This window comes from Alosa alosa, chromosome 16, assembly GCF_017589495.1.
Source record: "Alosa alosa isolate M-15738 ecotype Scorff River chromosome 16, AALO_Geno_1.1, whole genome shotgun sequence".
NCBI classification, from domain to species: Eukaryota; Metazoa; Chordata; class Actinopteri; order Clupeiformes; family Clupeidae; genus Alosa; species Alosa alosa.
In genome coordinates, this window is record NC_063204.1 from 26,824,993 (window position 1) to 26,840,454 (window position 15,462).

At 43.7% G+C, this 15,462-nt stretch overlaps 2 protein-coding genes across 3 annotated transcripts in view; both read right to left on the reverse strand.

The window, feature by feature from the left end:
* flt1 (fms related receptor tyrosine kinase 1) overlaps positions 1-10,422 on the reverse strand; it is a 49,322-nt gene extending 38,900 nt beyond the window's left edge. For both annotated transcript variants that reach the window (XM_048266032.1, XM_048266031.1), the window contains exons 1-4: positions 10,126-10,422; positions 7,439-7,529; positions 6,865-7,067; positions 5,185-5,309 (exon numbers count right to left, since the gene is read on the reverse strand). In XM_048266032.1, the coding sequence (XP_048121989.1) occupies positions 5,185-5,309; positions 6,865-7,067; positions 7,439-7,529; positions 10,126-10,183 (477 nt within the window). In that variant the 5' untranslated portion in view covers positions 10,184-10,422. The remainder of the gene's footprint in view (positions 1-5,184; positions 5,310-6,864; positions 7,068-7,438; positions 7,530-10,125) is intronic.
* Positions 10,423-10,956: 534 nt separating this feature from the next.
* The window catches only part of LOC125309161 (suppressor of tumorigenicity 14 protein homolog), a 28,823-nt gene continuing 24,317 nt past the window's right edge, over positions 10,957-15,462 (reverse strand). The window contains exons 16-19 of the mRNA XM_048265887.1: positions 14,443-14,626; positions 13,689-13,960; positions 12,585-12,721; positions 10,957-12,086 (exon numbers count right to left, since the gene is read on the reverse strand). Of these exons, the coding sequence (XP_048121844.1) occupies positions 11,919-12,086; positions 12,585-12,721; positions 13,689-13,960; positions 14,443-14,626 (761 nt within the window). The 3' untranslated portion in view covers positions 10,957-11,918. The remainder of the gene's footprint in view (positions 12,087-12,584; positions 12,722-13,688; positions 13,961-14,442; positions 14,627-15,462) is intronic.

Sequence of the window (15,462 nt, forward strand, 5' to 3'; positions counted from 1 at the left end):
TGTGTGTGTCAGTCCAGTCTTTGAGCAGGGTGGAGGAGTCCTTCTCATATTTTTAGAACGGTTACCTCTGTGACACGGACAGAGAGAGAAATTGGGAGCAGGACGTAAACAAAGCTGAACGTCGACGAGCAACAAACAGAAACAAAATGTATTGCCTGTTCTTAGCGGGTGACAGGAGGGGAGGGCTGTCATATCAATGGCACATCCCAGAACAACTCCCCATCCTGTGCACAGAGCCAAGGGGAGCGCAAGGACAGGAGACGAGGAGAGGAGAGGAGACGCTGCCCCGCTGTTCCGTTTCCTTTCCTTTCCTCATCACAGTTATCAGGAATCACTCGCTTGACACAGTCAGAAGTCCACTTCCAGGAATCCCAAACAGTTCTGATGTCAGTCATGATGCTCAGAATGCTTGAGTTAAATGGGACACCACCAGAAGAAGAATTGGGAAAAGAATAGCTAGAGGTGGTGACAGAGTAGACTTCTTTGAACTCATCCACTTCTCTCACTCGACGTAGTATAACAACAGTGACCTGAGACTACCTGTGGAGTGGATCCTGCCTTAATCTGGTCCACTGCTATCCATCAGGAACAGCCTGTTTGGGTCTAAGGATCCTGTGCCACAATACTACCTTTTTAGGGATGGAAAGCGTCATGCACCAGGCAAAGCACCAGGCAAAGCGCTGATATAGAAACTGTATGAAACGTCATGCAGAAACTGAATTAATCAAAATGAAATTGCTGATGTACAGTAATACCATGTGCTTGACTTTACGCACATATGGGTGTGACAGTACACAGATGACAAATTACATTTCTGTGATTACACAATTACTCAACAGATTTACAGTATCCTTGATTGCTCTCTGAGACATGTCAAAAGATTAGCATGGTTTCCACCATTGTGGATAGTGAACACTGTGTGGAACCTGGGAAATGCATTTAGAGTCTGAGTGGCAGCTATGGGTAGTGGTGGGGAAGAGAGGGTTGTGGGGATGTGTGTGTGTGTGTGTGTGTGTGTGTGTGTGTGTGTGTGTGTGTGTGTGTGTGTGTGTGTGTGTGTGTGTGTGGGGGGGGGGGTAATGGCTGTGTCCTGTCTCCGGGGTAGAAAATAGTGCCAACAGGGGGAGGAAGCCAGGGGGGCGCCACACACTCTGGACCATGATGTAAAAAAGGGTATCTATGTCACACTGGACCTCCTCTGTGTGCACTCACATACACAAACACACACACACACACACACACACACACACACACACACACACACTCATTCACTCACTGTGAGATATCCGGAGCATGGAAAAAACAGACGCACTGACCCACGCTCTAAAAAAATGCTAACACTGTGACAAGAACAATGCATTCACTTGTGAATGGCAGTGGTGGTAGTAGTAGTAGTAGTAGTAGTAGTAGCAGCAGCAGTAATAGTAGAAGTGGTAGTAGTACTAAAAGTAGTAGCAAAGTCCTTTTAGGCCCTTTAAGTCCCTCCACTCGGCGGCCACATGGCAACGCTTTTTGGGCATTCATCGGGCATCCTATTCAGCAGACATGCGCGTGCGCAAGGCTTCACGACACCAATCTTGCTCCAGCGGCGAGTTCACAACACATGATTGGGAAGATGTCTTCACAACACACCATATGATTGGCTCAATGTATTCACATCAAACCACATGATTGGCTCAATGTATTCACATGTCGACGTTTTGCCGAGAAAGGGGTGGGATATGTGTAGACAACGGTGTTACAAATATTGGCGTTACAAACTAACCCCATGCATTTCTATGGAGGATTTTTTGAGTGCTGCGTCACCTCATTAGAAAGTCTCTGGTAGTAGTAGAGCAGTAGTAGTAGAAGTGGTAGTAGTAATAGTGGCAATACTAGTAGGGCAGTTCCAGCGTTATGGATGTGACAGTTGGACTAATATTGGTAAACAAAATGTCTTAGAGCATAGGCATAGCATTAGTTATTAGTGAATTGCAGAACTTTTAATGTAACCTCTGTCCTCTGAATACTGACAAACCCTCAAATTTCATATAATCATTTACATCCTAAGAATACATGGCATTTTATCAGCGTTATGGACGTGACATGAAATAGACACACTTTTAAGAGAGGTTTTCTACAAACTGCCGAAACCATGATATATGTAGCATGAAGGAGACTTGAATGAACACAAAAAGTGTGTTTTTGAAACTATGTGTCATTTTTGTAATGCATTATGTAAGGAAAACTGGCGTTATGGATGTGACATTTTCACATTATGGATGTGACATGTCTGAACCAGTCCTCCACAAACTACATAAAACACATACTTAAGTAGTACATTTTCACACACACACACACACACACACACACACACACACACGCACACTCTTAAAAACAAATTCAAACTCACACATGCACACACTCATTTACATGCACATGAGTTGCAAAAGTAATGGAGACAAATTAACAAGCGTGAAAATTGTTTTGGAGACTGATATTTTGTACCACTATGCGGTATATCTAGTTTATTGCTGGCGTTACTCGTGTTACTCTGTGGGTATTAGCTACAGAGGATCTGACACTTCAAATGCTGACACATTGTGTTGTAAACCTTTGTAAATAGTAGAGTGTTACATTTCAAATTAAACTGTGTTAAACAGACGCGAATGGTAGGCTGAACACATCTGCAACAGAAGGAGGTTGCTACGTTAACTCCAGCTGCAAAGTCAGCCATACTCACCAGCTAACACGATAATCCAGTTAAAAAAAGTGTGACAATTACGGGAAGATAATCGCTTAGATTTTTGTTATTAGGGCACTCGAAAATAGGCTATGTCAATCACTGGAGGTATTTTAATATTATCTTTTGTTTTGCTAATGCTTAGGCCTTCCTTTGGCCTTCCATGTTTAGGCCTTCCTAATAATCTTTGAAATGTCACTTGAAAACACTAAGGTGTAATGTGTTGGCATGCAATGACATGCAACCAGAACAAACGTTTATCGGCTTTGAGGGTCAAATAAAGTCTACACTCCTGTAAATTCACATTATGTAACATCCATAACGTCGCATCCATAACGCACCATTAAAGGTTTTAAAAGTAAGAAAGGGACAAAATTTCTTTTTCAGACTTTACATTGATATAAATCAGCTTTGCACAGCCACTTTGGACATTGTCACATCAACAGTGTATGTGTCGCATAACCTTTTCCAAAAAACGTTATGGATGTGACATGACCATGGAACTGGCTGACTTATAAACAAGAGCCTTACAAATTTAAGGAGTTGTGTTCTTAAGGCAAGCTGAGCATACACATTGCTCTTTGTATACCATTCCCTTGTCAATCTGGAATGTGAAAAATGTTTCTGTATGATTGCACATCATATTTATGATGTAAAAAGAGTGTAATTTGTGTGTGCACAATCAATCTTTCCCCCATGGTAAGGATGACCTTTGCATGGAATTGCCCAGTAGTAAAAATGAAAGTCCTCTACTGTATGCACTAAGACTAGTGTGTGGGCGCAGTGATGATAAAAGCACAAGATGTGGTGGAAGGGCAGTAGGTTAAGTACAGTGCATTAATGTTGCAACTGAAGCTCTATTGGGAAACACGGGATCAGCTGACGGGGAATTCTGAACAGTAACTATGACAGAGATTTTTAATTTTGCATCCAATCTTTTACCCGAGGCTTTTAACAACTGACAAAATATCCCACAATGCATTTTAACTCTGCATTCAGAGGCATCCAGAGTGGAATGTATGGGTTTTACCTGTGCATTTAACACAGGTGACTCTAGTTATTAGCTTATATACCTGGCTGAAGAGCTATGTGCTACATAGAATCAGCTGGTTTAGTATATGGTTGGAACAATTAATGTGGCAGGGGACCTTTACTCTCTGAAGCCGGATTAACCACCTCTGCTTGAAACTGCATTATTAATATACACTGTACAGGGAGGTTAAAGCATTGACCTTGACATTGTGTGCACCTTAGTTAACTAGCTGAGCTGCCAATGCTGGAAGTAGCAGGAGATGACAGGTTAGCTGAGAGTGCGTAGCCTGAAGAGTGCACACGAGTAGGGTGAATTACGGGCCACGCATGAGATGGATTGGTGGGACGAGACCATTAGGATCTTGGTTGAGGTCCTGAAGTCCCAGCTGGTGGTTACCATATACAGTAAGGAAATACATTTGATACTAATCATTTAGGTAGTTTAGTAGTTTGATTGAGGAGCCTTTTTAGTCAAAGGAACTTACAATATTACAGGGACATACATTTTTTATCTATATTTGTGCCAGCTGGGTGTTGCACTGATTATCCCAGTGATGTTAGCATTTTGCTCTTCTTGTTGAACTACAAGAACACCTGGTTATGCCAATGGCTACTGTGGACTGGGTTATATTTTTTCATCAGAGTACAAAAGTATGTAATGTACAAAATGTAAGGAGCGGTATAAGTTGAGGGCAGTTAGATGTAGACACTAGATTTCATTGTGAAGTTGTTTAGTTATAGGCAGGTAAGTGTTGATGGCACTGTGCTCTTGTATTCCTATAAGCATTTCCCAATACTTCTCCTCATTCTCTGCCCTGACTCTCACTTGCCTCTATTCCTTCTCTACTGTTCCCAGGTCAGCCGCGCCGAAAGAGTGCCTCCCTTTTGAGCTGGGTTCTGCTCAATGTTTCACCCACTTCAAATGAACAACCTCCCAATCAATGTCACATTTTTGGCTGACTCTAAGTTCTTTGTTATTGGTACTTTATAGCTAGGTAAAGATCTAACTGATTTAATTCAAAAATAAAACAAATTATTATTTCAGCATCAAACCAAAAACCTTAAAACATAATCTTGCATCCACCAACATAACATTTGCATAACAATGTAATAAACATGCTATGCAAGATACCATATCCGGTCAGTAATCATAGTAGTAGAGTGTCTGATGGTGTGTCATCAACTGTTGTAACAATTTTAGATAATGGAAACATTGCAATATCACTCTCCTGTGACCATAGACTGTCATGACTCTGACATGATCTCTGGTCACAACGTGGCATTTTACATGACGTGTTTCTGACACATGTCAAGTGGAGAATTAGGAAGAAAGCAGTCTCTTGATGGAGAATTTAAGTACAAATATTACCAGCTATAGTAAGTCAGTGTCTATTGTTTCATGAGACAGGTAAGTGCGGCTGCCTGCTCACCTTGACTAGCGAGACGGAGACATCAGGTGAGGTCACTCTGCAAGGAAAGACGAGTGGCTTGCCCTCCATCAGATAGACCAGCTCCGGCACCTCAGGCTGGTCCTTCACAAATGGACGCTGGCTATCTAAAACCCAAACAATGGGGTCAGGAACAAACATGCAGCAGTGCTCTCATTTATACGTGCACACACACACACACACACACACACACACACACACACTTGCTCTTAGAAAGCTCAGCCATCGAGAACAATCTGGGATCAACAATAAACACTTGCAGAGATTGTTTGCAGGCTATCAAACGCTTTCCCCCCTCCCTGTTGTTTCCTAGTCTGGTTTCAGCCCTTTTTTCTCTCTTCACGTAATATTCTCGTGCCGTTGTGCCCCCCCCGCCACCACCACCACACACACACACACACACAGTAGCACCATTACCGCCACCTTCCCCACGCCCCCCCCCCCTCATTGTTTGTAACAGTGGTGTTATTAAAGGAATGAAAAAAATCTCTGAACATTTTAACAAAAGTACCCCAAGGACCGCGGGATACAGGGCTTCCTTGTTGTGCTTTGATTCCATATAAAAGCGACAGGGAGAGGCCTGATGATCGGGACAGCAGGAGCGATTGATGGCTCCCAGGGGGCCTGTTGGCCCGTCGGCTTCCCGCCCAGTGGCCCGCCGTTCCTGCCCACTCCGTGCCAAGGGAGGAATGGACGGCCTGTCGCCGTGGCGCTTCTGCTGTGCTGCCCTCTGCCTGCTGCCCCTGGATGCCCCCTGAGAGGAGGTGGCCGTCGCCTCCTCTTCCTCCCTCCCTCCCTGCCCGTCTCCTTGGCTCCTACTCCACCCCCCATCCCCCCAACCCCCATCGTCAGCCTCCTCAACCTCCTCCATCTCTCCACAGACAGAGACTGAGACACCCTGCACCCACACCCCCTCGACACACACACACACACACACACAGTCTGTCCTCTTTACTCCCATAGCAGCACCCCCCCCTCCCTCCTTTAGCGCAGCACAGGATGCAGTGATCAGGGCTGAGAGCAGGAGATAAGAGCAGTGCCCTGGGAAACTCTGCCCAGGGGCTGAGTCTTTCAGCAGCTGTAGCTATTTCTGCTCCCGCGGGGCGGCACGTAAATGAAAGTTAAAGGTTATATATAGACACCAAAAATGAGAAGGGGGGGGGGGGGCAAGAGAGAGAGGTTGAGAGGGAGAGAGAGAAGGAACAGGCTGGAGAAACTGTGCCAGGTACTCACTTAGAAGGATGCGGGTAAACAGAAAAAAAAACAGTAGTGTTTAGATATTATTGGATTTCCACACTTTCCTGTTTAGAGTTAGCACATAGAGACTGACAGTGAGAACACCAGCCTTGCCTTACACTTAAGGGCTGGGCGACAGTGGGGTGTGTGGGTGGGTTGAGTGAGTTCTTCTGGCAGAGAAGAGAGGATCAGGTGGTGAACATTTTCAGGAGCATCTATGCATCTCAATGTCTTTATCCTCTTTTTCAATTCAATTCAATTCAATTCCATATCATTCAAATCCATTCAGTTCAGTCCAGTTCAATTTAATTCAGCTCCAATCAAAATGACTCCCTCTCCCTCTCCTCTCTGTGTCTCGATCTTATCCTCTCCTTTCTACTGGACTGTATGTGTGTGTGTGTGTGTGTGTGTGTGTGTACTCCTTACCTGTGATGTAGACATAGACGGCGGAGTGTCGGTTCTGCCGGTGGTGATAGGCACAGTGGTAGGAGCCTGTGTGCCGAGGCAGAGCCGGACTCAGGGTGAGCGTGCTGCAGTGCAGTCTCCTGCACCTCGAATGCTCCACGTGCAAGCTCTGGTTGTGGCTCGTCACATCGAACGGGGGAACCCAGAGCAGTGCACCTTTGCCCCTGGAGAAGCACAGGGGACCACCACGTTGGGTAAACACAAGGGGTAATCCCTCTTCACTTGCCTCCAAGTCTCTCAGTTCAAATGAATGAGCCAAATACTACAATTTATCCATGATGGACCATTGATGGGCTTTACCTCAAAAGGCCTTTGTCAACCTAGTATAGGTCAAATAAATATACCCACACCTTTACTGGAGGGTAAATGAGTTTTAATTAAAAGTAAATCATATCTAGACTAAACATAGATGGATAGGTCTGTGTAATTAATTGTAGTTGCTGTGAGGCTATAACTTTGGTAACCTTATAACTGGAGTGGTGTCTTTAAGTGTATGAGCTGTTTGTGAAGGGTAGAATGAGATTGTGGTTTTTACCTGCACTTAAGATGAAGAGTCTGGTTGGCCTCCAAGACAAGCTGACTCACTTTCACATCAAGCAGCGGCGTGTTGTATTTACCAGTTGATTCTGCAGAAGAAAGGGATTCCTAGCTGTTGAGACTATCTTTAATCCAATGTGATCCAATCCAAAATTCAGATAATTGTAACAATGATAAAAATAATAATAATTATTATTCGTTTTTAACTTATTCTATGGGTAGAGGAAACAATGCAAGCAGTATGGCAAGCCATTTTATTTGTTTGAACTGTTTTCATCCATCAGGAGTGTCTTGGGTGAACCATGCATCTTGATAAAACATCTCCATGATAGGCCTCATATTTCAGTTGTTTTCTGTATGTCTATTAATAAATATAGTATTTAATACATTGTCCTGCCCAAGATTGTTTTTAAGAGATTAACAATCATAATGAAAAGCAAAAGCAAGGAGAGAATTTAACCTGTAATCAAAGACAGAGAGTAGAGATTTATGGGTTTTGCTGCATTGTTTATTTTATTAATGACTTGATGTGACCTTATTTATAGCTTTAATTAATGTGAATGTATCAGGTGTAATCAGGTGGCTTCTCATTATCTGTACTAATATATAATAATATATGAACTATGAATGATCATCATGAAGATGCCTGAGACAGGCCAGAGTGACCACAGCCATGTCACTTACATAGCCTTTATAATCTCATAGTTTCTAATGTCTAATAGTAGCCTATGCACTGTGAGTCATCTCTCTATACAGCCTATACAGCTGGCTGTATGGAACACTTGAGGAAGTGGAGTCAAGTGTTTTCAAGTCAAGACCTTTCTCAGCAGTGGTCCACAGGGGATTTCGTGAATTGGGCTACTGACCCATTCTCTGACCGTTATCCCATTCATTCGTTAACGCTTATTCTACACATCAGAGTTCCGGAGCAAATCCCCCAGCGAGGGGGAACCTGCTATAGATCAACGTTTCATGGAGACATATAGGCCTGGGAATAGCAATTGAAATATGTTGCTTTTGCCTTTGAATTGCCTAAATTGGCCGATGTTTTCCGAAAAGCCACACCAGCGCAATAGGATAAATACAAATCTGTATTAGCCTACATGTGACACTTAGCCTACTGATCAAGTAGGCTTAACAGGCTACATTAATTAATAGATTATGTGAAAATAAACCGCCGTTTTTAGCCTACAATCGCCCTCCCTGTAAATGTAAAGTGTTTTACACGCCTGATACTATTTCAAATAGGCCTAAGAATATGTAGCCTAAACGTATAGTAAAAAATATAATGCTGCTCAGCATGTTTTACCAAATTCAACAAAAATCTAAATACATTTACAGGCCAATGATTAACTTTAACGTGAACTTTCACATCTTTGTGTACGTATCTTGATCGTGTGTCTACCAAATTGTGAAAGGATGTCACCGTTGCCTCAAGGTATTTACGCATATGCTTTCGAAAACTAAATCCGGCTGATATTTCCGATTTCCAACTCTACTACTGTTCCAAAATGAAAAGATATTAACACATTATTATAATTATCACGATAATTATGATAATTCCTGATCATTCCTCCTCTTCTTCGTATTATTATAATGATTATTATTATGATTAGCCTATTATTATTATTATTATTATTATTAGTAGTAGTAGTAGTAGTATTAGCCTTTTTTTTATTATTATTAACAACAATTAACATTCTACACTTGATATGAAATTTCATATCATGATAATTTGACAAAGAATTAGGGACAAATGGTTTCTTATTGTATATTAAATGTCAACACAAGCTCGCTTGTAAAAAATGCAACGTCTCTCACGCAAGGAAATCCATCGGCTTGACCTGTAGCGGGAGTGGAAAGTTGTTGACCAATAAAAATAAAACAGTGACGCAGCGGAGCGCACAGGAGTACACGAGTTCAGCGCAGATTTCCTCCCAGTGCGTCTGTTTTAGTCATAACCACTGATTAGCCCGGGTTCCTGCGCACTAGAAAGTTTCCTTGAGGTGGTCATGACCCCGAACTCATTTATATTAGAACTTCCATTTCACAAACTCATCAGGCTCAGGAAATAACGCCCTCGTCGATTCAAACGGGGCCAAATAGTTGGAGACGGACGCCAAACAGGGGCACACAGGTCTTCGTTATCAAAACAACTATTCCTCCTGACTTTAGTGGACAACCAATGCGCAACACGTACATCATTCAACTCCCCATTTTCGTGCCAACAAGTACAACAACCTGCACACCGGTGCGTAATAGTCAGCCAAAGTAGTTAAAACCATGCCTTCAAGCAATTCAAAAGCATACAGTAATGCCTTTGTTCTTAAATATTGTGTAAGCACTGGGGGATATTCTTGACATCCGCACACATAATGTGTCAGTCTCTTACTACTATGTTGGTTTAGTTTGCTACACTCATATCATGCAGACAGAGTAGAGTCATCAGCACATGGCGCAACCATTCTCCAGCCTTCACAATCCTTGCGCGAGGCTCTGCACAACACCACGGCAACAGTAATGCCACAGTGACCCAATAAATTGGCTGGGTATCATCAGATGTGTGATGATGTAGTAGTTTTTATTGTGTATAATTTCGATCCACAATTTACTAGTTATGACCATTGCAACAGGTAGCTAGAATTCTGAAACAATCAGGACAGTTGTAAAGAATGTCTTCCTTACCTTTTGCCAGCGCGCTGCCTGACATTCCACACAAAACCAGTAATAAAATGTCAATCATGCTCTCTGCCAAAAGTGGTGCCTTGAAACATGAAAACCTGACGATATCTTGAAAAGAGTTGTAGAAACTTGAAGACAAAAAGATTTTTTAAAAGAAGATTCAAATGTTCCTCCAGAGGGGATGCACCTCGCAGCACCTCAGTTGCGCGCTGTCGTTTTGCAGGGATGAAGAAACCAGTACTATTCCCCTTGGAGATATATGAATGTATAATAGTACAGTTACTGGATTGCTAGTTTAGATTCCACGGCAACTCTCTCCCATTCTAACCGGGACCAGCAATTTATTCACCCTGTCATACCGGTTCAGTGACGCAATATGATCGCCACACCTCCGCGCCATCGTACAGAACCTCCCTGCGGATTTTCTGATTCACATCTTCTTCAGCAGTCAAATAGCTGGCCTTTCGTTGGCATGGAGACTCAGTACTCATAGACCACAAACGCATTTGCAACTGTAGCCTAGCCTACTTTAAGCGTTCCTATTTCTGTTACTAAAATTGGCCGTTTTTGGTTGGTTTAACAAAGATGAGCAGCTGGTGCTATCAAGTAGTCTTGAATTTTCCCTGGGGATCAATAAAGTATCTATCTATCTATCTAGATGTTCAAGGAGCACAACAGTACAGTTTTGAAAAGTAATCCTAGCTGTAGGGTTTTCTAATGATTCATTATCCTTTAAAAAGGAGGGATATATTTTTTCCTTTCTCTAAGATACACCAAAACAGGTGAAACAACACGAAACAGCTATGAATTGTACTGTTTAATATACCACTAATTTCAACAGCGACCTTAAATAAATTTAACAGCGGATTGTGACATTTTTCGCAGGTGGTTCGACAGGACATAGAACATGACTTTAAACAGAGCAGTACCACTGAATGACCACGAGTGGGAGCACGTTATATATAGCAGCCAAGATGTTTTGTTCATCTTACTCATCACTCGATTAAAGTATGGCGCTTAAATTGGTATCCGGAGAATTGTTAGCACAGAAGATACACTCGATTACTCGGGGTGACATGATACAGTACAGTGATTTGAGTCTTTGGAGTGACATTTAGCGAATGAACCATCATCTTGATGTAGGCTCTATACTAAAAGGACAATTGATACCACATAACTCCACAGGATAAAATGCAGTTTACCATCTCTTTTAGCTTGTGCAATACAGAGTTTGATAGGCATAGAATAAAAATGAATATATCATGGGACATACAATTCAGTGATTACTTATCCCAGTAAAGTTGGGGAACTGAAAGCTATACTAAGTTGAAGTAATAGGTAGTAATATAATAGCTACAAGATGTGTCTGAATACTGGGACATAACATTATACACACAGTAGGACCACACCAAGTAAGGACTCCTTCCACAAAGACAGAGTCAAGCGCATTTCTGGAATGTATGTTCAACCTTTCAGCAATGTCCAGAGTTCTGTGTGTATTCTGATTCTGTGCTAATCAGAGGCAGGTGCTGGTGGTATTACAGAGATGGTAGGTTGTGACAGTGCTTATCTGAGTTTGACTGACTTCAGAGATGAAGGACCATGGGACGTAAGAAGGGGCATTGGCATGAGGCTTTAGGAGGAAGTGATGTGGCTCCACCAGGAAGTTGCAGGGGAGTTGCCATGGAAACATCTTAGCGTTGTTAGATTAATCACTTTTCAGGTGTGCGCTGCCACTGTATGTGTGAAAGTCATGCCGGTGTTGTGTCGTTACGTTGCACGACGGAGCGCATGCTTTACACCTGGCCTTTAGTCTGCTGATGGATCCAATCTGTGAACTTAGTGACCTGCGTGTAAACTCCTGGACGGTTCTGTCGAGCGCAGCCCTCTCCCCAGCTCACGATGCCGGCCAGAAACCAACGCCGGCCCCTCTCCAGACACACCAGTGGGCCACCTGAATCACCCTACACACACACAGAGAGAGAGATACACACAGAGGTTCACAAATTATGCATTATCAACTAAACCACTATATTCAGGACTGTTGAATTAGTGTGGAAATACTTCCAGAAATGAATGATGATTCTTTAACTTTAAAATAACTGTTTCAATTGTTCATTTTGATGCTACGTTGACTTACAGTACAGCGAATGGAGTCTCTGATATTGCCAACGCGAGCCTGGTACACCTGATATTGCACTATACAATGTTGTTGCGGGTAGAAGCATGACCCTTTTCGCCAGTTTTGAACAAATTGGTTACCCCCTTTGCATGGAATTCAGTATATTGAAAACTGATAAAAGGGGGATCCTACATAGTGTTCATTTAAAATCTGTAAGGTGGTGTCATGTTCTTCAAAAATGGATAATTGCTGTGGTACACCATAGACAACACTCACACTTGTGTGCACTTCTGTCTATCAGGCAAAGCTACTGCATAGTGTAAGTTGTGCTAGTTGTCACCTGACACGCATCTATGCCTCCTTGCATGTTGCCAGCACAAAGCATTCTGGGAGTGACAGCGTCGTCGTAGAGCTTGTTGCAAACGTTTCGGTTGATGATGTTCACGGTGGCCTCCTGCAGCAGTGAAGCCAGCTCACCTGTGGGAATGCCACCAAAATGTCACTGCACATCCCTAGAGACTCACCACTATCACTTACACACACAACTGACAATCTAGTCCACAATATATACCACCATGTAGAATACACAAGGAGCCTTTATCTCCATTGACTGTTAGTGGAGAGGATTGGCTTTTCTCATAAAGGACAATACATTGAGGAGGCTCTTCCAGTCAGCACTGGTCTCAGGAGAGTGATAGCGTGGCTCTGCACTCTGTGTGCGAATGACGTTGTGTTGATGTATATCAACTCTTTGGAGTGATGCACATTGCTCACTTACAGAGAGCTTTAAATCGCCACATGAGATCACCCATGTGCACAGTCTTTGTGCACGACTTTCCACAGGCTCCCTCCCAAATATACAGATACCTGTCTGAGCCTGGTTCTGCTCAGAGTTTGCTCTGTTAAGAAGGGTTTCCCTTGTCACAATCGCCTGTTGCGCTTCAGGAGTTACTATGAGCTTTGTAAAGTGCCTTGAGACGTCAATTGTTAATGATGCTACATAACTAAAAATGAATGGAACTGAAAACTTTCCATCTGGGTATACAATCAACTAGACATTCATAAACAAACAAATAAACAGCAGGAATTACTGAAATAGGACTCTCCCATCAAGGAAAATGTCATGACTTCACCTGAGGGGGGGATTTGTACATAGTAAGAAGTATGTAGTTTCATTTTTTACATTGGAATGCACAAGAAGTTGCACAGTTAGTTGTACAGTAACATTTAAACATTTAGTCATTTACCAGACAGTTTTATCAAAAAGGGACAGCATAGCACAGTTATGCATGTTTGTGCTTCCTGGGTTCTGAACCCATCACACTGCCATTGCCGGCACATTCCTCTTGCGCCCACGCCACAGGTGTGCAGGAGCATCTGTACAAATCTATGCACATCTGTGCACATCTGCCGCACACATCAGTAACCTGTCCCGAGTCCTTACCATCCTCGGTGAGCACCCCCCAGCCCGTGACGAAGCAGCTGGTCCCCGAGCTGAAGGTGTGGGTGGGCGCTGGCACGCACACGGGCTGAACCAACTCGTTGAAGTAGACGGGGGCGCTGAGCTCCAGCAGGGCGATGTCGTAGTCGGACGTGAACTGGTCATACTGGGGGTGCTGCAGGATGCGGCGGAGCTGGCGGGTGGAGACGGCGTTGCTCGCCGTGTTCATGACGCGCATGCCCATGTAGGCACGCCAGGCACGGGCATCGGAATACCTGTGGAGCACCCAGGCAGGTAAGAATGCATGCAGCCAGAGACCATAGACCAGAGCCTACGTACAGTAAATGCCTGCTTGATCATAACAAACATACATGCACATGCAAGCTGTTACACATGCACTCAACACTAGACACACACAAATTCAACATGCATGCATGCTTAGAGAGACCCCTAGCAGTACACACACACACACACACACACACACACACACATTCATATAACACACAAACATACTTTAATATGGTTAATGAATAAGCGGTACCTATAAAAAAAATGAGGAAAACAAAAAGTTAAGAACATATTCAAGTGATTAAGGTCTGCCACCCAAATATGTTATTATGCTTAAAAAGCTAATTAAAATGGGATACTAATAGCAATAACAAACTGTACATATCAGGCTCAGAGTAATATGCTTCCTGCGGTATGCAACTCAACCTGCATTGTGTAATATATGATTATAAACCAGGTGTGTCCTCACTTGATGGCGTCCGAGTCCTGGAAGCAGTGGGCGGCGGAGAGCAGCCAGCGGTTGGAGACCAACGAGGCGCCGCACACGTGGCCGTAGCGTTCCATCTGCAGACTGACCTGCCATGGCCAAGAACCCATCCGAGCGTCCGCACCACCCACGATCTTGGCCTTCTTCCTGGGTCGCGTACCGCAGGCTGCAGCCAGCGACAGGACATGGAGGAGGAGATGGAGGAGGAGATGGAGGGGGAGTGGAAAGGAAGAAGATGTGGATGAGTAAAAGGGTGTGGAGGAGTGTGGAGGAGTGGAGAGAGTGACAAATATGGAGTGAGAGGACAAGGGATTGGGGAATAGAGGCAGAGAGAAAAAGAAGTAAAGATGGAGAAGAGGAACGAGTGGAGAGGAAGTGAGGAGTTAGTGGAGGAGGGGAGAGGAAAGAAGTAAAGATGGAGGAGAGGAACGAGTGGAGAGGAAGTGAGGAGTTAGTGGAGGAGGGGAGAGGAAAGGGGTTTCCCAGAGTGCTTTCTGACAGTGACTGTATGAACCAACTTACAAGAGGGCCTACTGAAAAGACTCTGTGCCACACTGAAAACAAGTAGTCATTTGTCAAAAAATGTTGTTTACTTTCTCAAGACTCCACTCTACAACAACAGTTCCAGCACACTGACTGGAATGTGTTTGCTGCTGACGCCACCATGGACTCCCATACAAACATTCACACATACACCAACTCTGTCCTACACATAAAACAGTGAAACTATTCCCTAAACACAAACCCTGAATGAACAAAGGAGTTTGCCTTCTCCTCAAGGCTAGGGATGCAGCCTTCAGGTCGGGAGACCAGGAGGCTTACAGCTCAGCCAGATCCAACCTGAGGAAAGGAATATCCAGGGCCAAACACACCTACAAGAAAAGGATTGAAGAGCACTTCAATTCCTCCGACCCCCGGTGTATGTGGCAAGGTCTACATCCAATCACCAACAAATCCCCTTGCAACTCTTCCCTACCCTCCTCTACTTCCCTCCCAGACGAG